The sequence below is a fragment of the Scyliorhinus torazame genome, chromosome 18, assembly GCF_047496885.1.
Source record: "Scyliorhinus torazame isolate Kashiwa2021f chromosome 18, sScyTor2.1, whole genome shotgun sequence".
Taxonomy (NCBI): domain Eukaryota; kingdom Metazoa; phylum Chordata; class Chondrichthyes; order Carcharhiniformes; family Scyliorhinidae; genus Scyliorhinus; species Scyliorhinus torazame.
In genome coordinates, this window is record NC_092724.1 from 157,014,236 (window position 1) to 157,039,755 (window position 25,520).

Consider the following 25,520-nt stretch of genomic DNA (forward strand, 5'->3'; position numbering starts at 1 on the left):
CGGTGGCACTGAGGTCCCCAGGTGCCAAGGGGAGTGCCAGTGTGCCATACTACCCTGTCCCCGACCCCCTGGGGTCTCCAATGGCTGGGGTCTCGACCCCCTTCTCAGGTACCATTACAACTGGTCCACATTTGTGATAACCAGTACTAAGCGAAGCTCTGCCGTGGTCTCCCAGGTGCAGCCAGTGAGTACCAGGCGCCGAGTGAATCCAGTGTCCGGGTATTAAAAGAGCCTGAAGGCTCTTTTAAATATTCAGCTCTGGATCTTGCCCAGCGAGGGCAAGATCCAGATCGCGCCGGGTGGAGCGAGTCAGGTGTCTTGCACGAGATTTCGCATCTGGTGCGGAGCTCGTTTTGGGGCTTGTGTGCGTTTCACCCATTGTGCCCTGAATCACGTCCAAAATGTCTATATATTGTAAATGATAATCTTTCTAATTCAGTACCAGTATATTGTCAATCTTAATAACTACTCCAACACTGCTCCTCCAAGATCTCATCAGCATTTATTCTTTTTAAAGGAAAAATTACATTCAGAATTAATAGAGATATTGAGCAGACTGGCTATATTTAAAGTTGGTAAGGCACTAGGATGGGACGGAATGCATCCAAGGATGCTCAGGGAAGTAAAAGTGGAAATTGTGGAGGTCATAATCTTCCAATATATTGGGGTGGAGCTAGAGGACTGGAGAATTGCAAACATTACACCCTTGTTCAATAAAAGGATAAAAGGTAAAAGCAAGTCAATTTAATCTTGGTGGTCAGAAAGTTTGGATTAATAAGGAAAAGCCAGCGCAGATACATTAAGGAAAATTGTGTTTAACTAACCTGATTGAGTTTTATGATGAGGTAATGGGAGAGATTTGATCAGGCAATGCTTTTGATATGATGTATATGGTTTTGTAAGTGGAGTATGATGAAGTACCACATAAAAGTGGCACAGTAGCACAGTGGTTAGCATTATTGCTTCACAGCGCCAGGGTCCCAGGTTCAATTCCTGGCTTGGGTCACTGTCTGTGCGGAGTCTGCATGTTCACCCCGTGCCTGCATGGGTTTCCTCCGGGTGCTCTGGTTTCCTCCCACAAGTCCCGAAAGATCCTGGGCGCAATTCTCCCAAAGGGAGACAAAGTCCAGACGCCAGAGTGAAAACCGGAGTGTTTCACTCCGGCGTCAGAGCCCGCTCCCAGCTCACAATCCTGGACCTTGCCGCCGCGTAAAAAGCAGCGCCGCGTAAATGACGCGGCCGGCGTCGCGTAAATGAAGTCATCCGCGCATGCATGGTTGCTGTCCTCCCTGAGGCTGCCCCGCAAGATGATGGCGGATGGATCTTGCGGGGCGGCAGAGGAAAGGAGGTCCTCCTTGAGAGAGGTCGGCCCGCCGATCGGTAGGCCCCAATCGCGGGCCAGACCCCATCGGAGGCCCCCCCGCCCCCCCCCCCCCCCCGGGTGAAGGAACCCCCCCCCCAGCATTCTCGCACAGTTCCCGCCGGCAGCGACCAGGTGTGGACGGCCCCGGCGGGAACCTGTCGGGTCGGAGTGGCCGCTCGGCCCATCCGGGCCGGAGAATAGCAGGGGTACCGGAGAATCGCCATTGTGAGTGTCTCGGCTGATTCTCCGGCTGGCGCGGCGCAGAACTCGACAGGGCCGTTCTCGCCGGTTGGGAGAATGGTGGGACGGCGTCGGACCGGCGTCGCGCGATATAATGGCGTGGCCGGCGATTCTCCCAATCAGCGCGGCCTCGGAAAATCGCGCCCATGCTGTTAGGTGAATTGGACATTCTGAATTCTCCCTCCGTGTACCTGAACAGGTGCCGGAATGTGACGACTAGGGGTTTTTCATGGTAACTTCATTACAGTTTTAATGTAAGCCTACTTGTGACAATAAAAAATATTATTATTATTATTATTAAAAGACTTGTCAGCAAAGTGAAACTTCATGGAATAAAAGTGACAACATGCATAAAAGGTTGGCTGAGTGACATGAAACACAAATAACTGGTAAACGGTTGATTGTTGGACTGGAAGAAGGTACATTATGGTGTTTCCCAGCAGTCGGTACCAGGACCACTGCTCTTCTCGATATATATTAATGACAGACTTTAGTGTACAGGATGCATTCAAAATTTGCAGATGATACAAAACTTGGAAGTATTGCAAAATGTAAGGGGATAGTGATGGACGTCAAGAAAACTTAGATAAGCTTGTGGAATTGGTCGACACATGACATGAAATTTAATGCAGGGAAATGGAAGTGATACAATTTGGTTAGAAGAATGAATGAAGAGAGGTCATATAAACTAAAGAGTACAATCTTAAAGTGGTTACAGGAACAGGGAGACCTGGGGGACTGCTCCAGAAAAGTCAAAACAGCTAAAATCAGATGGACAACCTGGTATCGATCTCCACTGGATCTGGCATTGAACATCACTGACGAAGTACTGAGGGTAGCAAAGGCACAGAATGTATTCTAGATGGAGGAACTTCAATGGCCATCACCAAGTGTGGCTCAGAAGCAAAACTGAGTCCGGAAGGAATATCTGGAAGGAAGACCGGGCCTGGTGGTGGTGAGGAATGCAACAAGAGGGGAAAACCTATTTGACCTCACCGATCTACTTTTTGTAGATGCATCTGTCCATGAAAGTAATGGTAGAAGTGACCACCATACTGTCCTTTTGGAGACCAAGTTCTATCTTCACACTGAGGATACGCTGTATCGTGTTGTGTGGCACTCCCACTATGCTAACTGGGATTCAGAACAGACCTCGCAGCTCGAAACTGGGCTTCCGGGAGATCATAAGATCATTAGAAATAGGAGCATTCAGCCTCTCAAGCCTCCTCTCCCATTCATTAATATCATGGCTGATCTGATTGTGTCCATAGCTCCACTTTCTTGCTTGCTCCCACCCAATGACTCTCGACTCCCTTGTAGATTAGAAATTTGTCTAACTCAGCCGAGGTAGATTTAATGACCTAGCCTCTACTCCTCTCTGGAAACGAGAATTCCAAGACTAACAACTCTGAGAGAAGAAATTCCATCTCATCCTTAATGGGAAATTCCCCCATAAGGGGAAACATCCTCTTAACGTGTACTCTGTCAAGCCCCCTCAGAACCTCATATGCTTCAATAACATCACCTCTCATTCTTCTAAACTAAATGAGCAACAGCACAACTTGCTCAACCTTTCCTCATAAGACATCACATTCATCCCAGAAATCAGCCGAGTGAACCTTCTTTGAACTGCTTCAATGCAAGTAAATCCTTTTTAAAAATTCATTTATGGGATGTGGGCGTCGCTGGTTAGGCCAGCATTTATTGCCCATCCTCTCCTAAAGTAAGATGAAACTGTCACATTCCATTTGCCTTCTTAATTACTTGCAGTATCGGCATGAGGCACTGTGTGTCATCAGCAGCAGAAGAACAAAAGGCAACATGGGAAAACACTTTGAACACAGCAGGTGGTTAGGATCTGGAAAGCACTGCTTAAGAGAGCAGTGGAGGCAGATTTAATTGTGACTTTCAAAAAGAAATTGGAGAAGGATGAACAGATTAAAAAAAACAGGGTCATGGGAAAGGATGGGTTAATTCGATTAGCTGAATTTCCCTTGGAGCGAGCTAGGGCAGGCTCAATGGGTTGAATGGCCTCTTTCTGTAACTAGAGAGCTGAAGTTAATTATATTTAATGACAAAATCGACAAATAATCAGAGCATGGCATAATTGTCTTCTGGGCTCTTAACAAAGAATCCTGTGTAGTCTTCAAGAGAGGCCTATTGGGCGTGATAGCAAAAATATGGTCTTGTGTCAGACCAAATGTGCAGTAAATGATTTTGACTGCAAGCAAATTTTTCATTTCCATGTTCAACGGCCGCTCACGGCTTCCCCGCGCATGCGCAGGGGAGGGGGTCTCTTCCGCCTCCGCCATAGTGAAGACCATGGCGAAGGCGGAAGAAAAAGAGTGCCCCCACGGCACAGGCCCGCCCGTGGATCGGTGGGCCCCGATCGCGGGCCAGGCCACCGTGGGGGCATCCCCCGGGGCCAGATCGCCCCACGCCCCCCCCCCCAGGACCCCGGAGCCCGCCCGCGCCACCTGCTCCCGCCGTTCAAAAGGTGGTTGAATCCATGCTGGCGGGAGAGGGTTGACAGCGGTGGGACTTCGGCCCATCGCGGGCCGGAAATCGCCGGGGGTGAGCCCGCCGACCGGCGCGCGCGATTCCCGCCCCCGCCGAACCTCTGGTGGCGGAGAATTCGGGACACGGCGGTGGCGGGGTTCTCGCCAGCCCCCGGCGATTCTCCGACCCGGTGGGGGGGGTCGGAGAATCGCGCCCATGAAGTCGAAAACACGGGCGGGATTCTCCCCTTGCCGGCGGGGCGGGGGGTCCCGGCGGGATGGAGTGGCGGGAACCACTCCGGCGTCGGGCCGCCCCAAAGGTGCAGATTCTCCGCACCTTTAGGGCCAAGCCCTCAACTTGCGGGGCTAGGCCCTCGCCGGAGTGGTTGGCGTGCTGCCGGCTGCCGGGAAAGGCCTTTGGCGCCCCGCCAGCTGGGGCCGAAAGGACTTCGCCGGCCGGCGGAAGTCCGCGCATGCGCGGGAGCATCAGCGGCTGCTGACTTCATCCCCACGCATGCGCAGCGGGGGGGTGTCTCTTCCGCGTCGGCTATGGTGAACGCTGTGGCCGAGGCGGAGAGAAAAGAGTGCCCCCATGGCACAGGCCCGCCCGCGGATCGGTGGGCCCCAATCGTGGGCCAGGCCACCGTTCGGGCACCCCTCGGGGCCCCCCCCAGGACCCCAGAACCCGCCCGCGCTGCCTGGTCCCACCGGTAAGAGAGGTGGTGTGATTCTCGCCAGCGGGACTGGCATTCCAGCAGCGGGACTTCGGCCCATCGTGGGCCGGAGAGTCGCCGGGGGGGGGGGACTCGCCAAACAGCGGGGCGCGATTCCCGCCCCCGCCGAATATCGGGTGCGGGAGAATTCGGCGGGATTCACGCCAGCCCCCGGTGATTCTCCGACCCGGCGGTGGGGTCGGAGAATCCCACCCCACATCTCAGGGGCGAAATTCACCCCCAACGGCGCGATGTCCGCCGACTGGCGCCAAACACGGCGCCAATCAGACGGGCATCGCGCCGGCCCAAAGGTGCGGAATGCTCCGCATCTTTGGCGGCCTAGCCCCAACATTGAGTGGCTAGGCCGACGCCGGAGGAATTTCCGCCCCGCCAGCTGGCGGAAATGGCGTTTGTTGCCCCGCCAGCTGGCGCGGAAATGCGGCGCATGCGCGGGAGCGTCAGTGGCCGCTGACAGTTTCCCGGCGCATGCGCGGGAGCGTCAGCGGCCGCTGTCAGTTTCCCGCGCATGCGCAGTGGGGAGGGTCTCTTCCGCCTCCGCCATGGTGGAGGCCGTAGCGGAGGCGGAAGGGAAAGAGTGCCCCCACGGCACAGGCCCACCCGCGGATCGGTGGGCCCCGATCGCGGGCCAGGCCACCATGGGGGCACCCCCCGGGGTCAGATCGCCCCGCGCCCCCCCCCCAGGACCCCGGAGCCCGCCCACGCTGCCTGGTCCCGCCGGTAAATACCAGGTTTGATTTACACCGGCGGGACAGGCAATTTCTGGGCGGGACTTCGGCCCACCCGGGCCAGAGAATCCAGCGGGGGGTCCCGCCAACTGGCGCGGCCCGATTCCCGCCCCCGCCCAATCTCCGGTACCGGAGACTTCGGCGGGGGCGGGATTCACGGCGGCCTACGGCCATTCTCCGACCCGGCGGGGGGTCGGAGAATGACGCCCCAGAATCAACTGTGGCACCAAGGTTGCAAACAGACTGGCTTAATCTTAGACTGTTGCCAAGGAGAGGGATAAAGTCAGTAGTTAAGGAATGGAGACTGAAAACAATGGGGTGGATTCCCCATTGTTCTTCCGCTGGAACTGAATTGCATCATTTTTACAATCCCCTTGCAGTCGTAAAGTGGAATGCAATTCAGTGTTCCATGCCATCCAAATTTATTTATTTATTTTATACATAAATTTAGTTCATTTTTTCCAATTGAGGGGCAATTTATTGTGGCCATTCCACCTAACCTGCACATCTTTTGGGTTGTGGGGGCGAAACACACGCATACACGGGGAGAATGTGCAAACTCCACACGCACAGTAACCCAGAGCCGGGATCGAACCTGGGACCTCAGCGCTGTGAGGTGGCAATGCTAACCACTGTGTCACTGTGCTGCCTCGCCATGCAAATTTATGCATGCCATGGAATAGGAGAAATTCCTAGGGAATCCCGCTATCACCCCCCCCAACCCCCCAACCAAACCCCCCCCCCCAACCCCCAAACCCCCCAACCCCCAACCCCCAACCCCCCAACCCCCAACCCCCCCACCCCCCCCCCAAACCCCCAACCCCCCCCCCCCAAACCCCCAACCCCCCCCCAACCACCCCCCCACCGCACCGCAAATCAGCCTCTTTGATGTGGTCAATGTTTACAAACATTGGGGTTTCACCAAAGGCCACTGAAGCGTGAGAGGATATGAATGGATCAAGCTGCAGATGGTTTTTGCACGCTGTCAATCACAGACCACTACTCAGAAAGCGTTTGGGTTGGCGCCTGCCGCTGATCCCAAATTTGTCCCGACGCCCGATTCTCTGTCTCATCAGGGAACACATTCCAGGCATCCCGGGCGGAGAATCTAGCCCAATAGTTTGTTTGCCTAATATTTAATTGGAGGTTGTTTCTGCTCATCAGCACTGGATGCCAGGTAGGTCGTCTTATGAAAATGAAATGAAATGAAAATCGCTTTTTGTCACAAGTAGGCTTCAAATGAAGATACTGTGAAAAGCCCCTAGTCGCCACATTCCGGCGCCTGTTCGGGGAGGCTGGTACGGGAATTGAACCGTGCTACTGACCTGCCTTGGTCTGCTTTAAAAGCCAGCGATTTAGCCCAGTATGCTAAACCTGCCCCTGGCTGCTAAATCAGCCCCTGGCAACTTATAATTTGGGACTTATTTGGGACTAATAATGGGACTTATAATTTAAAAAGAGCGGAGGAGTCGAAAGTGGCGATTACAAACCTTACTTATATCCCGTTATCTCACTGACCCTTGCACGCAACAATAACAGTCGTTATGAGGTGTATCATACATCAGCTGACATCACAATGTTGTAAAATGTCATTCTTGGGGCAGTACGGTTGCACAGTGGTTAGCACTGCTGCCTGACAGCGCCAGGGACCCAGGTTCAATTATGGCCTTGGGTGACTGTCTGTATGGAGTTTGCACGCTCTCCCCACGTCTGTGTAGGTTTCCTCCCACAGTCCAAAGAAGTGCAGGTTAGGTGGATTGGCCATTCTAAATTGCCCCTTCGTGTCTGGGAATATGCAGTTTAGGTGGGGTTATGAGGTTACAGGGAAAGGGTGGGGGAATGGGTGGAGGTAGGGTGCTCTTTCCGAGGGTCAGTGCAGACTCAATGGGCCAAATGGCCTTCTTTTCCACTGTAGCAATTCTATGGTTCCATGGTTCATAGCCACCGGATTTGGTTTGTGAAGCTGAATGTTATTTGATGCCACTTTCTGAGGGTCATATTCAGCATATTTTATGGTTGTTCCTCCCCACACACTTGGCTGACAGAATCTCATGTAGTGTTGTGATATAATAACACATTGTTTTGTTTTCTATGTATACAGTAGTACCCATGGCAGCAACTGTTCTATCCCTCTCATTTGTATGGTAACCTAGCGACATACTTGCATCCCAATGTGCTTTCAGAAACACAGCAAAACATTTTGTATTTGAAAGATCAATGTAAAATGAAGTATTAAGGAATTTTAGAAAACTCAAAGCTGGCATAGCACTGCTTTTCCAGGCCCTGGTCAAAATAGCTGGGGCAGGGTTCTCCGTTGGCCTATGTCGGAATCGGGAAAGGCGTTTGGGTGGAGAATCACGCGTGAAACAAAAATCGTGGCCGGCGCAGGCACCCGACAGAATGCCATGTTCCGGTGCTCGACAGCGGAGTCAATGCGTTTTACTCCACACGAACAGTAAATGCCATTGGCTTATCATTAGTGGGCCTGACCTCCGCGATGATCCACCTTCAAGAAGAATTACCGATGGGTTTCACTTGTGGTTTTAAAAATCAAGAAACAGGCGCCGTGGACGATGAGGGAGAGAGAGGAGGTAGGCAAGGCTGGCTGCTGGCAAGGCTGGCTGCGGGGGTGGAAGGGGGGGGGGCGCCTGCCAGGCCCGGGTGGCAGTGGAGGTTGAAGGGGGGAACCAGAGGATGGGCTGTGGGGTCAGGGTCACCCACTTCCCCCCACCGGGACTGGGTGTCCAGGTACTGACCGCCATTGCGTGGCCTGCAAGGCAGCCATCTTGCTGCGCACCCCACTGTCCACCCTCCAAGGCTCATGGTTGCTCAGAGGTTCAACGGCTGTATGGGTACCCCCACCCCACCACCCCCTGTACACCACCCCCATCCCATCAACTCAGTCAACCGGCCGCCACCTGCTGGCAGGGCATCATGTGGCCCATCCATGGGTGCGGAGGGCAGGATGCCACAGGGAACAGCAAGGGATGAGTATGGGGATGGGGGAGGAGAGGGGACTTGCGGGGGCAGGATCTGCAGTGCAGACTGGAGCCACCATGTAACCTGGATGGGCACAGGGGTACTCACCATGCTAATATGTCTGATTTTTACCCCTGCAGACAATGGCTATCGGAATCCAACCAGGATTGGTGGTCTTCATCCTAGCCGCTGCAGCTCTGGGGGACGCACTGAGGCTGTACGAGCAGGAGCTGCTCAGGGAGGAGCCTGCAGCTACGGAACTTGCCCCAGAGGAACAGGAGGCAGCCGGTAAGGATGGAGAGCTGGCCACCCAATAGGCCGAGGAGGAAGGGGGGGAAGGAGGCATCGAACCTTGTGTGTACCTGTAGCGCCTGTCATTCGAAGACCTGTCGGACGGGGAATGCCGTCGAAGACTCCGGCTGAACAAAGGGGTCAAACAGCATATCTGCTGGACCATGGCACACCTGGCACCACAAGGGGATGGGGAAGGCATTCACAACCCGCAAGAGGTTCCACTCGATGAATAGGCAGCTGGTGTGTCATCATGGTGCCTGATACCCGGGCAGTGTGCACGACGTCTTCATCCTGGCACACCCAACGGTTCCTGACATCTTTGAGGCGCACCCCCAGGTGAGGGGTTACCTCCTGGGTAAGAGGGGTTATCCATTGTGGTTGTGGCTGATGATGCCTATCCCCCCCACCCCTGGTAAGCCACCCCTCTCATGACTACCCCCACCCCCCCACTCCCCTTGCAATCCTCAACTGCCTGCTGCCCTTGGTAGCACTTTCCACCGTCCACCTGGGTGATCCCTGCATGCAGTCTGGCCATTCCATCACACGGTTCTACTGAACCCTTGGGGTAGCGGAGGTGGGGACGGTGGGATGGTGGGGGGGGGGAATGTGGTTGGGAGTGATAGGGGTGGGGCACCAGAGCGGTGAGCGCTGGTTGAACTGGGGTCCTTGGTCCAAGCTCACCCCCAACCTCTGCTCATTCTGCCCCCCCCCCCAGGTGCCACCCTGTTTGCCCACTGTCCATCAGATGAGATGCACCAGCACCAGGGATGGGGGAGGGGGGGTGGGAGGTCCGATGCTGTAGTGTTCCGGAACCACCTGCGGAAATCACCGGCACAAGCCCCATCACCCCCCCCCTCCCTCGGGGTGCCTGACACCCCTCGTGCGACTCCTTGGGATGGGGGTGTGAGCGGAGCTAACCACTGAGACCCCCCCCCCCCCCCCACTGGTGCTGCCAAACCTGGAGGTCAGGGTCTCAATGCTCATGGCCATGGAGCACTGGGATTGGACCACCCCCCTCAGGGACTGTGCCACATCTTCCAGTGATTGTGCCACCACCTCTGGGTCTGTCACATCAGCCAGTGACTGTGCCATCTCCTTCTGTGCCTGGCTCTTGTCAGCCAGTGCCCGGGCAATGCCACCGATGCCCTCAGCCATGATCCGCTGTGACTGGGCTAAGCTCTGGAGCACCACTGTAAAGTCCAGGTGGCTTTGGTACATGGCTGCCTGTGACAGGGAAGCCCTGTCCTGAGCCTCGGGCACCGCCTGCATAGAGTGCCCCAGGCCTTGGACATCGTGACCCATGGCCAATCCCTTCAAAGAACAAAGAACAATACAGCACAGGAACAGGCCCTTCGGCCCTCCAATCCTGTCATGATACCACCCTTTGCCAAAACCCTCAGCACTTCCTTGTGCCGTTTCTCTCTATACCCACCTTATCCATATATTTGTCCAGATGCCTTTTGAACGCCGTTAATGTATCTGCTTCCACAACCTCCCCTGGCAACGCGTTCCAGGCACTCACCATCCTTTGTGTAAAAAACCTGCCTCGCAGGTCTCCTCTGAACTTTACCCCATGGACCTTCAACCTATCCCCCCTGGTGACCCTCCACCCTGGGAAAGCGTGCCTGCCCGCCCACTCTATCCATGCCCTTCATAATCTTTTAGACCTCTGTCAGGTCACCCCTCAACCTCCGTCGTTCTAATGAAAACAGTCCAAATCTATTCAGCCTCCACACATAGCTAACACTCTCCAGACCAGGTAGCATCCTGGTAAACCTCCTCTGCATGCCAAGGCATCCACTAGGGATGCCACCTGTGCAGTGTTGGCCTGGGTGGCACCCTACCTCCTGCCCCTGCAGCCGGTTGGACTCCTCCAACTGCACCAGCAAACACTGGATGGTGACAACACCTCATGCAGTCCCTGGCTCTGTGACTGCATCTTCACTCTCGATGGGACCGCCCTTTCCAGGAGCTTTTGCACATTCTCCCTGTGTCTGCGTGGGTTTCACCCCACAACCCAAAGATGTACAGGGTAGGTGGATTGGCCACGCTAAATTGCCCCTTAATTGGAAAAAAAATAATAATTGGGTACTGTAAATTTATATTTAAAAAAGAATAAGCTGAATACCAAGGGCATTGCTAGCGGCTGCAGAAGAGATCTCAGCACCCCCAGGCTTTGCACTGAGGGGAGAATTCAGAATGTCCAATTACTAATAAAAAAAAGTTGTGGCATACTCGTTTAGGTTGATCACTTGCGTTCTTAAACATGGACCAGTGCACTGACTCCAAGCAGTCATGTAGGAGCTCTTCTGTTGCCTCAGACCAGCACTGCACTAGAGCATTCATAACCCTCTGGGGTAGAGCATTCCTAGGATTCACAACCCTTTGAGTCAAGAAATATCTCCTAATCTCAGTCCTAAATGATCAGCCCCATATCCTGAGACTGTGCCCCCTTGTTTTAGATTTCCTGACAAATGGAAACAATCTCTCAGCATCCACCTTACCAATTACCTTCAGAATTTTGTAGGTTGCAGTGAGATCGCGTTTCATTTTTCTAAACTCTTGAGAATTTAAGCCCAATTTACTCAACCTCTCATCATACAACAAACCCTCACCACTGTGGTAAACCACTGTTGTACTTATATTAGAGGATGTACGGTAGAACCTGCACTACAGGTTCGCCTGTGGCCCCTGCCTGCTGGCTCCGCCCAAGAGGTGGGGTATAAATATGCGTGTCCTCCAGCTCGCAGCCATTTCGCCAGCTGCTGTGGGAGGCCACACATTTGATACCAATAAAGCCTCAGTTTGGATTCAACTTTCGTCTTTAAGTCAAATTGATCGTGCCTCAACCACAAGGACCGATTTCGTGAATCTTTGCTGTACCACATCCAATGCAAGTATATCTGTTCTTAAATGTGGAGACCGAACAGCACACAGTACTGTGGTTAGCATTGTTGCCTCACAGCGCCAGTGACCTGGGTCCGATTCTGACCTTGGATAACTGTATGTGGGGAGTTTGCATGTTCTTCCCGTGTCTGCATGGGTTTCCTCCGTTTGCTCCGGTTTTCTCCCACAGACCAAAGATGTGCAGGTTAGGTGGGGATAGGGTGGGGTAGTGTGCCTAGGTAAGGTGCTTTTTCAGAGGGTTGATGCAGACTTGATGGACCAAATGGCGCCCTTCTGTACTGCAGGGATTCTATGGATTCTGAATAATTTCACACGCTCCCGAGGTGGCGCAGTGACGCAGTGGTTAGTACTGCTGCCTCACGGGGCCGAAGACCCAGGTTCAGTATGGTACCTTGTTGAATGTCTTTTGGATAGCCAGGTGCACCATATCTACTGGTTCCCCTTTATCTACCCAACTGCATTGCCAAAAAATCCTATTAATTTGCAGACCAGTATTTGCCTTTAGTAAAATCATGTTGGTTTCTCTAATCATACTATGCTGTTCTAAGTACGTTGTTAAGACTTCCTCAATAATAGATTCCATAATTTTCACAACAACTGATATTAGACTAACTGGTCTGCCGTTTACTGTTTTCCCCTTCCCTTTGTTCTGAAAAAAGTGTAACATTTGTCAATTTCCAGTGGGATCGTTCCTGAATCAAAGGAATTTTGGAAAATCATAGCCTGCACATTGATCATCTCTACAGCTATGTCTTTTAGAATCCTAGGGTCTTGGCTAGCAGAACCAATGGATTTTCTATACTTTAGTCTCTTAGATTTATCTCTGCTGGTATTAATTTCCCAAATTTCCTCTTTATAGCCCCTAGATTATCTATTTCTGGAACTTGTGTCTTCCATTGTGAAGACAGACACAAAATATTTATTCAATGTCTTCACCATTTCTTTGTTCCTCATCATTTTTCTTCTCTCAGCTTCTAATGGACCGAAATTTACTTTATCTGCTGTCTTCTATTGTTATGGGCCAGGGTTTAGAAAACACCAAAGAATATTCTGGAGTTCACCTGACCTCTAACTTCTTGATTTTGGTTACGATGAGCACCAGGGCTTGCCTTTCAATTGTTATTCAAAAGAGTTCTTAGGAGCTTATTAAAATATGTGTACATTTTTAAAAATAAATTTAGTGTACCAAATAAATTTTTTCCAATTAAGGGGCAATTTAGCATCGCCAATCCACCTATCCTGCACATATTTGGGTTGTGGGGGCGAAACCCACACAAACACGGGGAGAATGTGCAAACTCCACATGGACAGTGACCCAGAGCCGGGATCGAACCTGGGACCTCGGCGCCGTGAGGCAGCAATGTTAACCACTGTGCCACCGTGCTTCCTTCTTAGGTGTTTTTAATCAAAAGACAAGCTTTATTCTAATAATTTAGTTAACATCTGTATAAACACACACAGTAAGAATTATTATCAACTACAAACATAAAGCCCCCACACAGCGACAGTAATCTATGTATACCCTTTAATGAATTTCACTTTAACTGTTCCAATTCAATAACAAAACCATAAACCTCTTTTTACCAAAACAGCAGGAAACTATAATCATTTGGTTTCTTCCTTGGAATAACTCTTTAAAATTGAAAATAGAGTGACAGGCCAATATACTTCTCTGTCTGAGTCAACAGCAGCCAAATGTGAAAACGAAAGTAAAAACTCACAAAGCCACAAACCAGCTCTGAAACTCAAAAGCAAAAGTAAAAACTCACAGAGCCACAGCCAAGCTCCACCCACACAATAACATCACTGAAGCCATGTGATGAGACAAAAACTTTTCTTAAAGAGACACTCCCATGACAATATATAATCTATTTTTATATTTCTCATTCTACTTTTCCCTTTTTATCAACATTTTTGTGACACTTTGCTGCTTTCTAAAACACTCCCAATTCTCAGACTTGCGAACTGTTTTTTGCCTCTTCTTTTGATCTAATACTATCCTTCAGTTCCTGAGTGAGCCATGGATAGGCGATAGAGTCAGTGAGGAAAGAGGCCCTTTGGCCTATCATGTCTGCCCTGGCCATCAAGCATCTATTTACTCTAATCCCATTTTCCAACACTTAGCCCGTAACCTTAAATGCTATGGCATTTCAAGTGCTGATCTAGATACTTCGTAAATGTTGTGTGGGTTCCCACCTCTACCATCCTTTCAGGCAGTGAGTTCCATATTTACACCGCACTCTGGGTGAAAAGGTTTTTCCTCCCCGTCCTCTTCTGTCCAATTCTCAATTGCTCTCCAGACAATGTTTGGGAAACGTTAACTCAGTTTCTCTTTGCACAGATGCTGCCAGATGTCAGACATGTTGAGTATTTCCAGCACTTGCTGTTTGATTTCAGATTTTCAATATCCATTGTATTTTACTTTTATTTTGTTAAGGAAGATGACGTTTACTTATGCTACTAAGGTAGAAATGTGTAATGTAGGGATTTAAAATTGATTTCTGTTAATGTCAAGTAAATAACCTCACTTTTTAAGGAAGAATCATCTGCTGCATTGCATTGTAAATATCATAGAACCATAGAATTCCTACAGTGCAGAAGGAGGCCATTCGGCCCATTGAGTCTGCCCTACCTAGAGCACCCTACCTAGGCCCTTTCCCCTGCCCTCTTCACCATAACCCCACCTAACTTGTACATCCCTGGATACTAAGAGCAATTTAGCATGGCCAATCCACCTAACCATACACTTCTTTGGACTGTGGAAGGAAACCGGAGCACCCGGAGGAAGCCCACACAGACACGGGGCGAAGGTGCAAATTCCACACAGTCACCCAAGGCCGGAATTGAACCTGGATCCCTGGCGTGTGAAACAGCAATGCTAACCACTGTGCCATTGTGCCGCACATATCAAGCAATTGTGCTAAGTCTTACCTGTGATGGTGTATGGATAATAATTCCAAGCTTTTTCAGTGACGTAGAAGATCCTTGGGACCACTGCCCTAGCCCAGCTGGGAAGTTTGCTGTAAATAAAGCAAGAATTGTGATAAAAATAAATATGAATGTAATTTATTTCATAGACACTAAAATCAAAAAGTCTAACTAACAAGTGTTGAGAAACATTTGAAGTGGATAAACTTTGTGCAATTATTGCAGGCACAACCTGCATAAGCTATCTTTCTCTATATGATCCATTGTTGTCAGTATGCATTTCCTCCTATTGTATGAACCATTTAGGCACATTCACACGAAAAGCATTACTGATGCTCATATTCATCACTGTTCATTATAATGCCCTCGCTTGAGGATGCACAATGGGTCAAATTTTAGAAACTTACAGCACACAAAGAGGCCATTGTTCTTTAGATGGCTATTTCAAATATATTCAATTAGTCCTATTCCTCTATTATTTCCCCATAGTTCTGCAAATTTTCCTTTAAATTTGAATAACTTCCTAGAGCTAATAAACTTCTACCTGTTCAAATTTATAATCTGCCACTGTAATTTTATTAACGTAACTCTGCCTCAGATTATCCAGGCGAAATGAACTGTAAGTGGAATCATCACATAACCAACTGTAACTGTTTCAGTGTAGCAATTCACCTTGCTGTAGCTCATTGTGCACAAACACCAAAGAAAAATGTAGTAACAGGAATAGGTAAAAATCAATTCATCTAGGAGACATGGAGATCCTGACTTCGAATTAAGAAATGTGTTCAACAGGAAGACTGATTTCAATTTTCTTGAACAAATATAGTCTGAGAGGGAATAAAGGAACTTTGATTATTTTTGAAACTCCCATTCTCTCCCACATTGGCCAACCTCTGGAGTGAGAACGCAATGACTATCTGTCTTCAGCATTTCAGGGGCGAAATTCTCCGTTATCGGCGGAAAGTCCGCCGATCGGCGCAAAAAACGGCGCAAATCCGACTTACGTCACGTCGGAAAAATGGGTCGATAGTCTCCGGCCCGAAATGGGCTAGCAGCGACGTAACGGGATCCGCGCTTGCGCAGTGGTTCACGCCGTGCAGCATCATACGCGCTGCACGGCGTGACGGCTCATAAGGCCGCGCTGCTCCCCCCCACCCGACCGGAACACCCGACCGCAACACCCGACTGGATGGCTGGCCGTCGCTCAGCCCCGAGGTTCGAGTCACGCGATGTGGAGGCGCTCCTGGACGCGGTGGAGCAGAGGAGGGACGCCCTGTATCCCGGGCACGGCCGCAGAGTAGCCCCACGCCACAGCCGGCGTCTGTGGAGGGAAGTGGCAGAGGCTGTCACCGCTGTGGCCCTGACACCACGGACAGGCACCCAGTGCCACAAGAAGGTGAACGACCTCGTCAGAGCAGGCAGGGTGAGCCTCCCCCATATCCCCCCTGCCCATATCCCCCCTCCCCCATATCCCCCCTCCCCATATCCCCCCTCCCCCATATCCCCCCTCCCCCATATCCCCCCTCCCCCATATCCCCCCTCCCCAATATCCCCCCTCCCCCATATCCCCCCTCCCCCATATCCCCCCCTCCCCCATATCCCCCCCTCCCCCATATCCCCCCTCCCCCATATCCCCAAGTGAATATAGCCCTAACCTTAAACTCTGCAATGCACGCGCAACCGATGGCGTGCATTCATATACCTGCCTAACAGTGTTGCCTTTTACCCCTGCCACCCCCCCCCCACCCACAGGAGAAGCGCGCACACAACAATAGGGAGCATGTGAGGACTGGAGGAGGCCCCGCTGATGAGAGGCCACTGACCGTACATGAGGAAAGTGCCCTGGAACTGGCTGGTGGACCTGAGGACCGGGAGGTTGCTGATGCAGAGGTCGGGGGCGTAGTAGCAAGTGAGCCACCGACAGCCCGTCCCCATATCCCCCCTCCCCTATATCCCCCTCCCCCGTATCACCTGATCACTGCCTGATGTCTAACCATGCATGCTTCATTGTGTATCGCAGGACCAAACGTCCAGGCACCCATCCCCGCAGATGCAGACCGCCCGCAGGATGCCCCTTGGAGACCACAGGAGACGGAGAGACCCGGACCCTCCAGCATGCGACGCCCGCAGGATGCCCCTCGGAGACCACGGGAGACGGAGAGGCCCAGACCCTCCAGCATGCGACGCCCGCAGGATGCCCCTCGGAGACCACGGGAGACGGAGAGACCCGGACCCTCCAGCATGCGACGCCCGCAGGATGCCCCTCGGAGACCACGGGAGACGGAGAGACCCGGACCCTCCAGCATGCGACGCCCGCAGGATGCCCCTCGGAGACCACGGGAGACGGAGAGACCCGGACCCTCCAGCATGCGACGCCCGCAGGATGCCCCTCGGAGACCACGGGAGACGGAGAGACCCGGACCCTCCAGCATGCGACGCCCGCAGGATGCCCCTCGGAGACCACAGGAGACGGAGAGACCTGGAGCAACAGGGAGACGACACCCCCGTCACGTGCGGGAGCGACCACCCAGCGATGAGGGGGGCAGCCACAGGCCCCCGTCACATCCGAGCCAGGACACCACTACCCAGGACACCACTACCCAGGACACCACTACCCAGGACACCACTACCCAGGACACCACTACCCAGGACACCCCTACCTGGGACAGCACTACCCGGGACACCCCTACCCGGGACAGCACTACCCGGGACAGCACTACCCAGGAAGACGAAATACCGGACAGTGAGTCAGAGTGGATGGGTGGAGACGAACCCCCACCCCAAAGTGCCATGGACTCAGAGTGGGATGAAGAGCACGACACAACGCCACTGCTGTCACCAACACCCTCCACCATCGCAGAAACACTCACCACGGTTGGGCACTTTAGTGATGAGGCGTCTGGTACACTCACTGGTGCGCACAACACAGCCGTCCCGGTACAGCAGGTGGAGGTAGGAGCAGCAGAGGAGCCGGGCGGTCGGAGGGCAGCCCAGCCCAAGCGAACATCTGCCGCCCAGATGGATCCCGGGTTCCTGCAGTTACCACACCCACACATAGATCCGATGCAACCAGCGACCCGGAGACGAGCGAAGAGGGTGACGGGCGGCTTGCGGCGGTCGCAGGTGGAGGAGTCCACCCGCGTCCAGGAGCTGGGAGTGGTGCCGGTCATGCGTGCCACCCAGGCTGACACCGCACGGGTGGCGTCCGCGGTGGAGGCAATGGGTGCGACGGTGTCAGACATGGGGAACGGTTTGCGAGGCCTGGGGCCTTCCGTGCAGGCGGCGTCTGTGGCCCAGGAAATGGCTGCCCTCTCACAGGAGGCCATGAGCCAGTGCCAGCGCCAGATGGCAGAGGCGCTCAACGCCATAGCCCAGTCTCTGCAGGCCATGGCCCAGTCTCAGCAGGCCATGGCCCAGTCTCAGCAGGCCATGGCCCAGTCTCAGCAGGCCATGGCCCAGTCTCTGCAGGCCATCGCTGAGGGCATCGGCGTCAGTGGCCATGTGCGAGCCGGCGTCGCACTGTCACAGACAGGGTTTGCCAACCCCCTGGGCTCCATGGCTGCAAACCTGCAGACCCCTGTCGATACCAGCACGGGCCTCCAGGACTGGCAGCGCCAGATGTCGGGGGGGCGTCGGATGGCCAGTCCGTTCGCATCCCCCACCCATGTAGAGGCCTGGGGGCCATCGGGCACCCCGAGGGAGGAGGAGGTGGTGTGTTCCGTCCCGGCTCCCTCTGTAGGGGAGGTCCCGGTACACCGCGACACCTCGGACTCCCCCCCTTCCGTCCCAGGTGCATCGGGTGGGCAACGGGCAGGACAGGCTGGCAGCTCGCCATCCCAGTCGCCCGGGCCGCAGCCTGGCCCATCTAGGCCAGGACGCCCCAGGAAACGGCCACCAAAGGGATCCAGTGTCAGAGGGCAGGAATCACAGGAGTCCACCTCCAGTTCTGCTGTACCGTCTGGGGAACCACGTAGACGTAGTCAAAGGGCCCGTAAGGCCAAACAATTAGACACTGAGTAAGTTAGCACGGGTGCAGGGCACAGATGAGTTTTAGGGGCTAGGGCACGTGCATGAACTCCTTTCGTTATTAAAGTCAATGTTACACCTACCGAAGCTGCCTTTGTGCTCTGTCCAAAGTGTGCGGGGGTGTCATGTACATTGAGCGCAAGTGTGTGTGTGAGGGGTGGTCTTACCTCAGCCCCAGGTGAGTCTGCCCCCTTCCCCCTGGGCCGCCATCAACATCCCCCGGGCAGAGGACGGGACCGCATGCAGGGATGGTCCGGGTGGATGGTGGTACTGTGGCCATGGGTCAGACATAGTCCAACGATGTAGAGCCAGGAGCTCATCGCAGAGCGGGTTGTCATCATCCTCCATGGCCTGCGATAGACACGCGTCCACCCGCAACTGTGTGAGCCCGGCCCGTTGTGCCGCAGGTGGATCGGCAATGGGGGGGGGGGGTGTGTGCATGCGGGTGGGGTTGGGGAGGGGGGTGAGGGTGCTGGGTGGGTGGATGGGTGGGGGGTGTGAGTGGTCGGCTGTTGCCATGGTGTGCGGTCTGTGGCCATACTACCCGATTCCCACGCCCATCTAATCAGTGAAGCGGGCGTCTATCAGTCTGTCCCGTGCCCGCTGGGCCAGCCGGTAACGGTGGACAGCCACCCGCCTGTGTCTACCCCGTCTGCCCTGACCATTGCCCCCATCCCCCTCATCTGGGGAGGACTGCGCCTCTTCCTGCTGCTCCTCCACTCCGCCCTCCTCTGCCTGCGGCACATCGCCCCTCTGCTGGGCTATGTTGTGCAGGACGCAGCACACCACAATGATGCGGCCGATCCTATCTGACCGATACTGGAGGGCGCCCCCAGAGAGGTCCAGGCACCTGAAACGCATCTTCAGCACGCCAAAGCACCTCTCGATCACTCCCCTTGTCGCTACATGGCATCATTGTAGTGGTTCTCCGCCTCATTGCGTGGCCTCCGTATAGGCGTCATCAGCCACGATCGCAATGGGTAGCCCCTGTCGCCCAGCAACCAGCCCCTCAGCCGGAGATGGCGTCCCTCGTACATGCCGGGGATGGATGACCGCGACAACACGAATGAGTCGTGTACACTGCCTGGGTGACGGGCGCAGACGTGCAGGATCATCATGCGGTGGTCGCAGACCACCTGTACGTTCATCGAATAGGTCCCCTTCCTATTAGTGAACACGGCCCTGTTATCTGCAGGTGGCCGCACGGCGACGTGCATCCCATCGATCGCTCCCTGGACCATGGGGAACCCGGCCACGGCAGAGAAGCCCACGGCCCGGGCATCTTGGCTGGCCCGGTCCACGGGGAAGCGGATGTAGCGGTGCGCCATGGCATATAGGGCATCTGTCACTGCCCGGATGCACCGATGCACCGATGTCTGCGATATGCCGGACAGGTCCCCACTCGGTGCCTGGAATGACCCCGTTGCATAAAAGTTCAGGGCCACCGTAACCTTGACGGACACGGGGAGAGGGTGTCCCCCGCCAGTGCCACGCGGTGACAGGTGTGCCAGCAGGTGGCAGATGTGTGCCATGGTTTCCCGGCTCATCCGGAGTCTCCTCCTGCATTCCCGGTCCGTGAGGTCCTGGTATGACTGCCGGGGCCGGTACACACGGGGCGCCCTCGGGTGCCTCCGTTGCCGTGGGGCCGCGACGTCCTCCTCCCCCTCCTCGTCCTGTCGGTCAGGTGTCCCTCCAGCCTGGGCGGCTGCCGCCTGCCCCTCTGCGGCAGCCTGCGCCGCCTCTCTGGCACGCTCCTCCTCCTCCTCCTCCTCATCCAGGGCAACATAGACATGAGCGGCTGCCACCACGGCGGCCAACATTGTTGGATGATCTGAAAACATGACGGCCTGGTGGGGGGGAGGGGAACGACGACATGTCATCATTGCCCATATCCCCTCCTCCCCCCAGCCAGGTGGCATGGACCGCATGGGTCCAACTGTTGGAGGCTGGCACCTGGCCAGGTGGACCAACTCACTTGCCCTCCCATCCCCCTCCTCGGCACGGACCCCCCCCCAACCTCCACCTCAGCACGGACCCCCCCCAACCTCTCCCCAGCACGGACCCCCCCACAACCTCCACCCCGGCACGGACCCCCCCCAACCTCCACCCCGGCACGGACCCCCCCAACCTCCACCCCAGCACGGACCCCCCCCCAACCCCCAACCTCCACCCCAGCACGGACCCCCCCCCAACCTCCACCCCGGCACAGACCCCCCCAACCTCCACCCCAGCACGGACCCCCCCCCCAACCTCCACCCCGGCACGGACCCCCCCAACCTCCACCCCAGCACGGACCCCCCCCCCCAACCTCCACCCCAGCACAAACCCCCCCCCAACCCCGAACCTCCACCCCAGCACGGACCCCCCCCCAACCTCCACCCCGGCACGGACCCCCCCCCCATTCCCCTCCCCGGCACGGACCCCCCACCCGGCACTCCCCCGGAGCCCAGCCTACTCTAACCACCGCCCCCCCGCCGCACACACACACACAGAACCCGAGACACACCTCTCCTCACGCAATCAGACTGCGGCCACGCCATTTCCTGCCCAGAGCCAACCCCCCAGGCCGTCACTCACCTCCACGCTGGTCGGCGTGAGCCTGGAGCACCGGGTCACGCCGATGAAAAGGAGGTTTGATTCACGTCGACGTGAACGGTCATCACGTCGACGGGACTTCGGCCCATCCGGAAGGGAGAATATCGGCAGGCCGAAAATCGGCTGCCTTGCGCAGACCCGTGACATTCTCCGCGGCAGCGGCGCCATTAACGCCCCGCCGACTTTTCTCCCTTCGGAGACTTCGGCGGGGACGGGGGCGTGATTCACGGCGGCCAACGGCCATTCTCCGACCCTCTGGGTGGTCGGAGAATGACGCCCCAGATTAGGGAAAAACAGGGTCAGGGTTCAATGAACTGAATTTAAGAAATAAAAAGACAATGGCGAAAAAAACAAGCAGGGATTGAAAGTTTTCAGTATAAAATCCCTGCAATCGTCTTTCATTTCTTTGTTCTCTGAAATGTCTTTGATTTCATGCAATAGAACAACGTTTATGAATGTCAGAAAAATGTTCACTATTTACAAAGCAGAGGCTGGGAAGTTCCTTTTTGATTCTTTAGCATAATAATAAATATTATTGACAGCTTATAGTGATAGAAATGTGTCAGTTACAGAATTATTAGTCAATGTGGATTGAGGCATTATGGGAATTACCCCAATCTTATCAGCAAGTGGTACTGAGCTCTTTGAAACTGTCCTATTCCTGGCTGGGTCAGCACGTTAGAGAATGTTCATCGCTTAGATTTTACATCAAGCCATTCGCTATGTAGACCTATGTCTATTTACCAGGCAAGCTGCTACCTGTTCTTCAATAATCAAAATGAATCATGGCGTTGAGGACCCAGGTTCGTTCCCAGCCCCGGGTCACTGTCCGTGTGGAGTTTGCACATTCTCCCAGTGTCTGTGTGGGGCTCACCCCACAACCTAAAGATGTGCAGGGTAGGTAGATTGGCGACGTTAATTGCCCTTTAATTGGAAAAAAAAGAATTGGGTACTCTAAATTTAGAAAAATGAAAAACAAAAATAATCAAAATGAAGAAAGCTACTGTGGTACTGAAAACAGGCTGAGAAGATACACATAGGCCAGGAACAGAAACTGTCTCATGAGGCCCTGGCTGGCATCGATACTGGCCATCTGCAAGACCACCCATGTCAAGGCATAAACCTGTTCTTGCTATATGGTCTTTGTTATTACCCACTCCAAAGAACAAGACCATGCTATGAATATGTAACAAACTTCGAGATGCAGGTGATCAACTTTGCAGCAGGACGAAGAACGAACAAAAGAAGCCATCAGACTCCATAATGAGCTGATGGCTGGTCAGACAAGGGGTTTCAGAGGCCAATGGGTCTTGATTGAATCACCATGGATAAACAGGAGTATCCTGTCTTTCCCATTAACAAGTTGGGGTCTGAGTATAAAGAAAGGAACATCAGAACATCTCAGCAATAACTTGGGAGTCCCCCAAGCATAACTATTGCAAGGAGAAAGGACCCCTGGGGCGTCATTCTCCGCCGGCGGGAGTCTCCGTTTTGCCGGCGCCCGGGGGTTTCCCTACGGTGTGGGGCTGCCCCACAATGGGAAACCCCATTGACCGGCCGGTGTTACGGAGACTCCCGCCGGCCGGTCGGGGCAGAAATGTGGCGGGGCGGGTAGGAGAGTTTCGCCCCTGGTTTCGAACCCAGAGAAGACATCCACATTGAGTGATCGAAGCCTGCCAGCCTCCTTCACTGAGTGTGGGTGAAAGCCAAAGCTCAGCTGTGAGGCTGAGTCATATTTTGTTGAGTAAGAGAACTGTGAATAAAATTGCGTTAAAACGTGAACCTGATTGGTCTTTTGTTCATCTCACCTGGGTAAAATGTTTGAGTAAGTAAACTGATCTGAGGTTTTACAGTGCAACACTGCGCAAGCTGTGGGAAAAGGTAATCAAGGACCAGGTCCGCAAACCTGAGATTAAAGTCATTTTTACTGGGCAGTAGTGAACCCTGCACTCCTATGTGCATTGCAGACTCTGACAATCTACCTCAAGACATTGGAGAAATATCACCAATGCTGTCTCTGCAAAATTCTTCAAATTTGTTGGCAGGTTTGGTGGTCTAATGTTAGGATCCTCTCCCAAGCCAACATTCTCAGCATTGAGGCGCTAAACATCTAAAAAAACAGCTTCACCGGATGGATAGCCCTCAATACCGGTGCCCTGCAAGGCTGCGTACTTATCCCCCGACTATACTCCCTATACACTCACGACTGTGTGTCAAAATTTGGTTCCAACTCCATCTATGAGTTTGCTGGCGACACAACCATAGTGGGCCGGATCTCGAATAACGACAAGTCAGAATACAGGAGGGAGGTAGAGAACCTAGTGGAGTGGTGCAGCGACAACAATCTATTCCTCAATGCAAGCAAAACTAAAGAGCTGGTCATTGACTTCAGGAAGCAAAGTACTGTACACACCCCTGTCAGCATCAATGGGGCCGAGGTAGAGATGATTGACAGCTTCAAATTCCAAGGTGTGCACATCACCAAAAATCTGTCCTAGTCCACCCACTTCGACACTACCACCATGAAAGCACAACAGGGTGGAATTCTCTCAACCCGGGGCCGGGCCAGAGAATCGGCTCGACCGCCTCGAATTGCACCCACCCTGCCCCTCTGCAGAGCGGAGAATCGGCGCCATTGGCGCTGGCGTGGTCGGCGCGGCACCGGTCAGGAGCCGCTCTACGCGGTCCCCCGGCCAATTCTCGGCCCGGGATGGGCCGAGCGGCCGTAGCAAAAAACCCGAGTCCCGCTGGCGCCGCTCTAACCTGCTCTCAGCTGGCAGGACTTTGGTGTGGAAGGGTCCGGGGGCGGCCTGTGTGGGCGGGGGGGGGCTCCGTTGTGGCCTGGCCTGCAATCGGGGCCCACCGATTGGCGGGCCGGCCTCTCGTGCTGGGGCCTCCTTTCTTCCGCGCTGGCCCCTGTAGCCCTACGCCGTGTTGCGGATGCATGCGTTGGCACCGATGCCACTGCGCATGCGCGGACCCCGCACATGCGCCGTTAACGCAGGGATCAGCAGCTGGAGCGGCGTGGGTCGCTCCAGTGCTGTGCTGGCCCCCTGTATGGGCCAGAATTGCTGATCCTGAGGCCATGTTGACGCCATCAGAAAATGCAACAGCGTCAACACTTAGCCTCAGGATCAGAGAATCCTGCCCAACAGTGTCTATACTTCCTGAGACAATTTAGCATTGCCAATTCACCTACCCTGCACATCTTGGGTTGTGAGAGTGAGACCCATGCAGACACGGGGAGAATATGCAAACTCCAAATGGACAGTGATCCCGTGCCGGGATGGAACCCAGTCCTCAGCGCTGTAAGGCAGCAGCGCTAACCACTGCGCCACCATGCCGCCCTCGCAGAGAACTCTTTTAACAAAGATGGACCATTCAAAATTGTCAGTTCATCTAAGGATACGTGAGATAAATATCAAGATACAGGAGATGGAGCTGGAGCTGGAACTGGCACGGACCAAACCGCAACCGGTGGGGGTTGAGTGTAAAACACAGGTGGAGAAGATGGTGGATGCATTAAATAAAGAACTGTTCAGGTAAGCAGAAAATTGATTGATGCAGCAGATGAAATGTTGGAAAATGTAGCCACCTGGTTGAAGGAAGTTGTGCTGGTGAGAACTAGACAAAGCAGCAATTCAGGCAGAGAAGGAAACTGAAATTACATGCCAGAACAAGATTGCTGAAATGGTCACACTGATAGAGATGCACAAGAACAATAGCATGGTCAATCGAAATAATGCCAAATAGAAATGCTAGGAAGAGAAGAAACTTTATTATACAACCTAAGTACGAGGATTTGATTTATTTATTTGATTTGATTTATTATTGTCACATGTATTAGTATACAGTGAAAAGTGTTGTTTCTTACATGCTATACAGACAACGCATACCGTACATAGGGAAGGAAGAGAGACTACAGAATGTAATGTTACATTCATAACTGGGATGTAGAGAAAAGATCAACTTAATACGAGGTAGGTCCATTCAAAATTCTAATGGCTGCAGGGAAGAAGCTGTTCTTGAGTCGGTTGGTACGTGACCTCAAAAATTTGTATCTCCGGGGTCCTTAATTATGCTGGTTGCCTTTCCAAGGCAGCCGGAATTATAAATAGAGTCAATGGATGGGAGGCTGGTTTGCGTGATGGACTGGGCTACATTCACGACCTTTTGTACTTTCCTGTGGTCTTGGGCAGAGAAGGAACCATACCAAGCTGTGATACAACCA

General features: G+C 53.6%; 1 protein-coding gene across 1 annotated transcript in view; it reads right to left on the reverse strand.

The window, feature by feature from the left end:
- Positions 1 to 25,520, reverse strand: part of LOC140395669 (cytoplasmic phosphatidylinositol transfer protein 1-like) — a 471,494-nt gene that overhangs the window by 131,897 nt on the left and 314,077 nt on the right. The window contains exon 3 of the mRNA XM_072483728.1: positions 14,672 to 14,760. Coding sequence (XP_072339829.1) covers positions 14,672 to 14,760 — 89 coding nt within the window. The remainder of the gene's footprint in view (positions 1 to 14,671; positions 14,761 to 25,520) is intronic.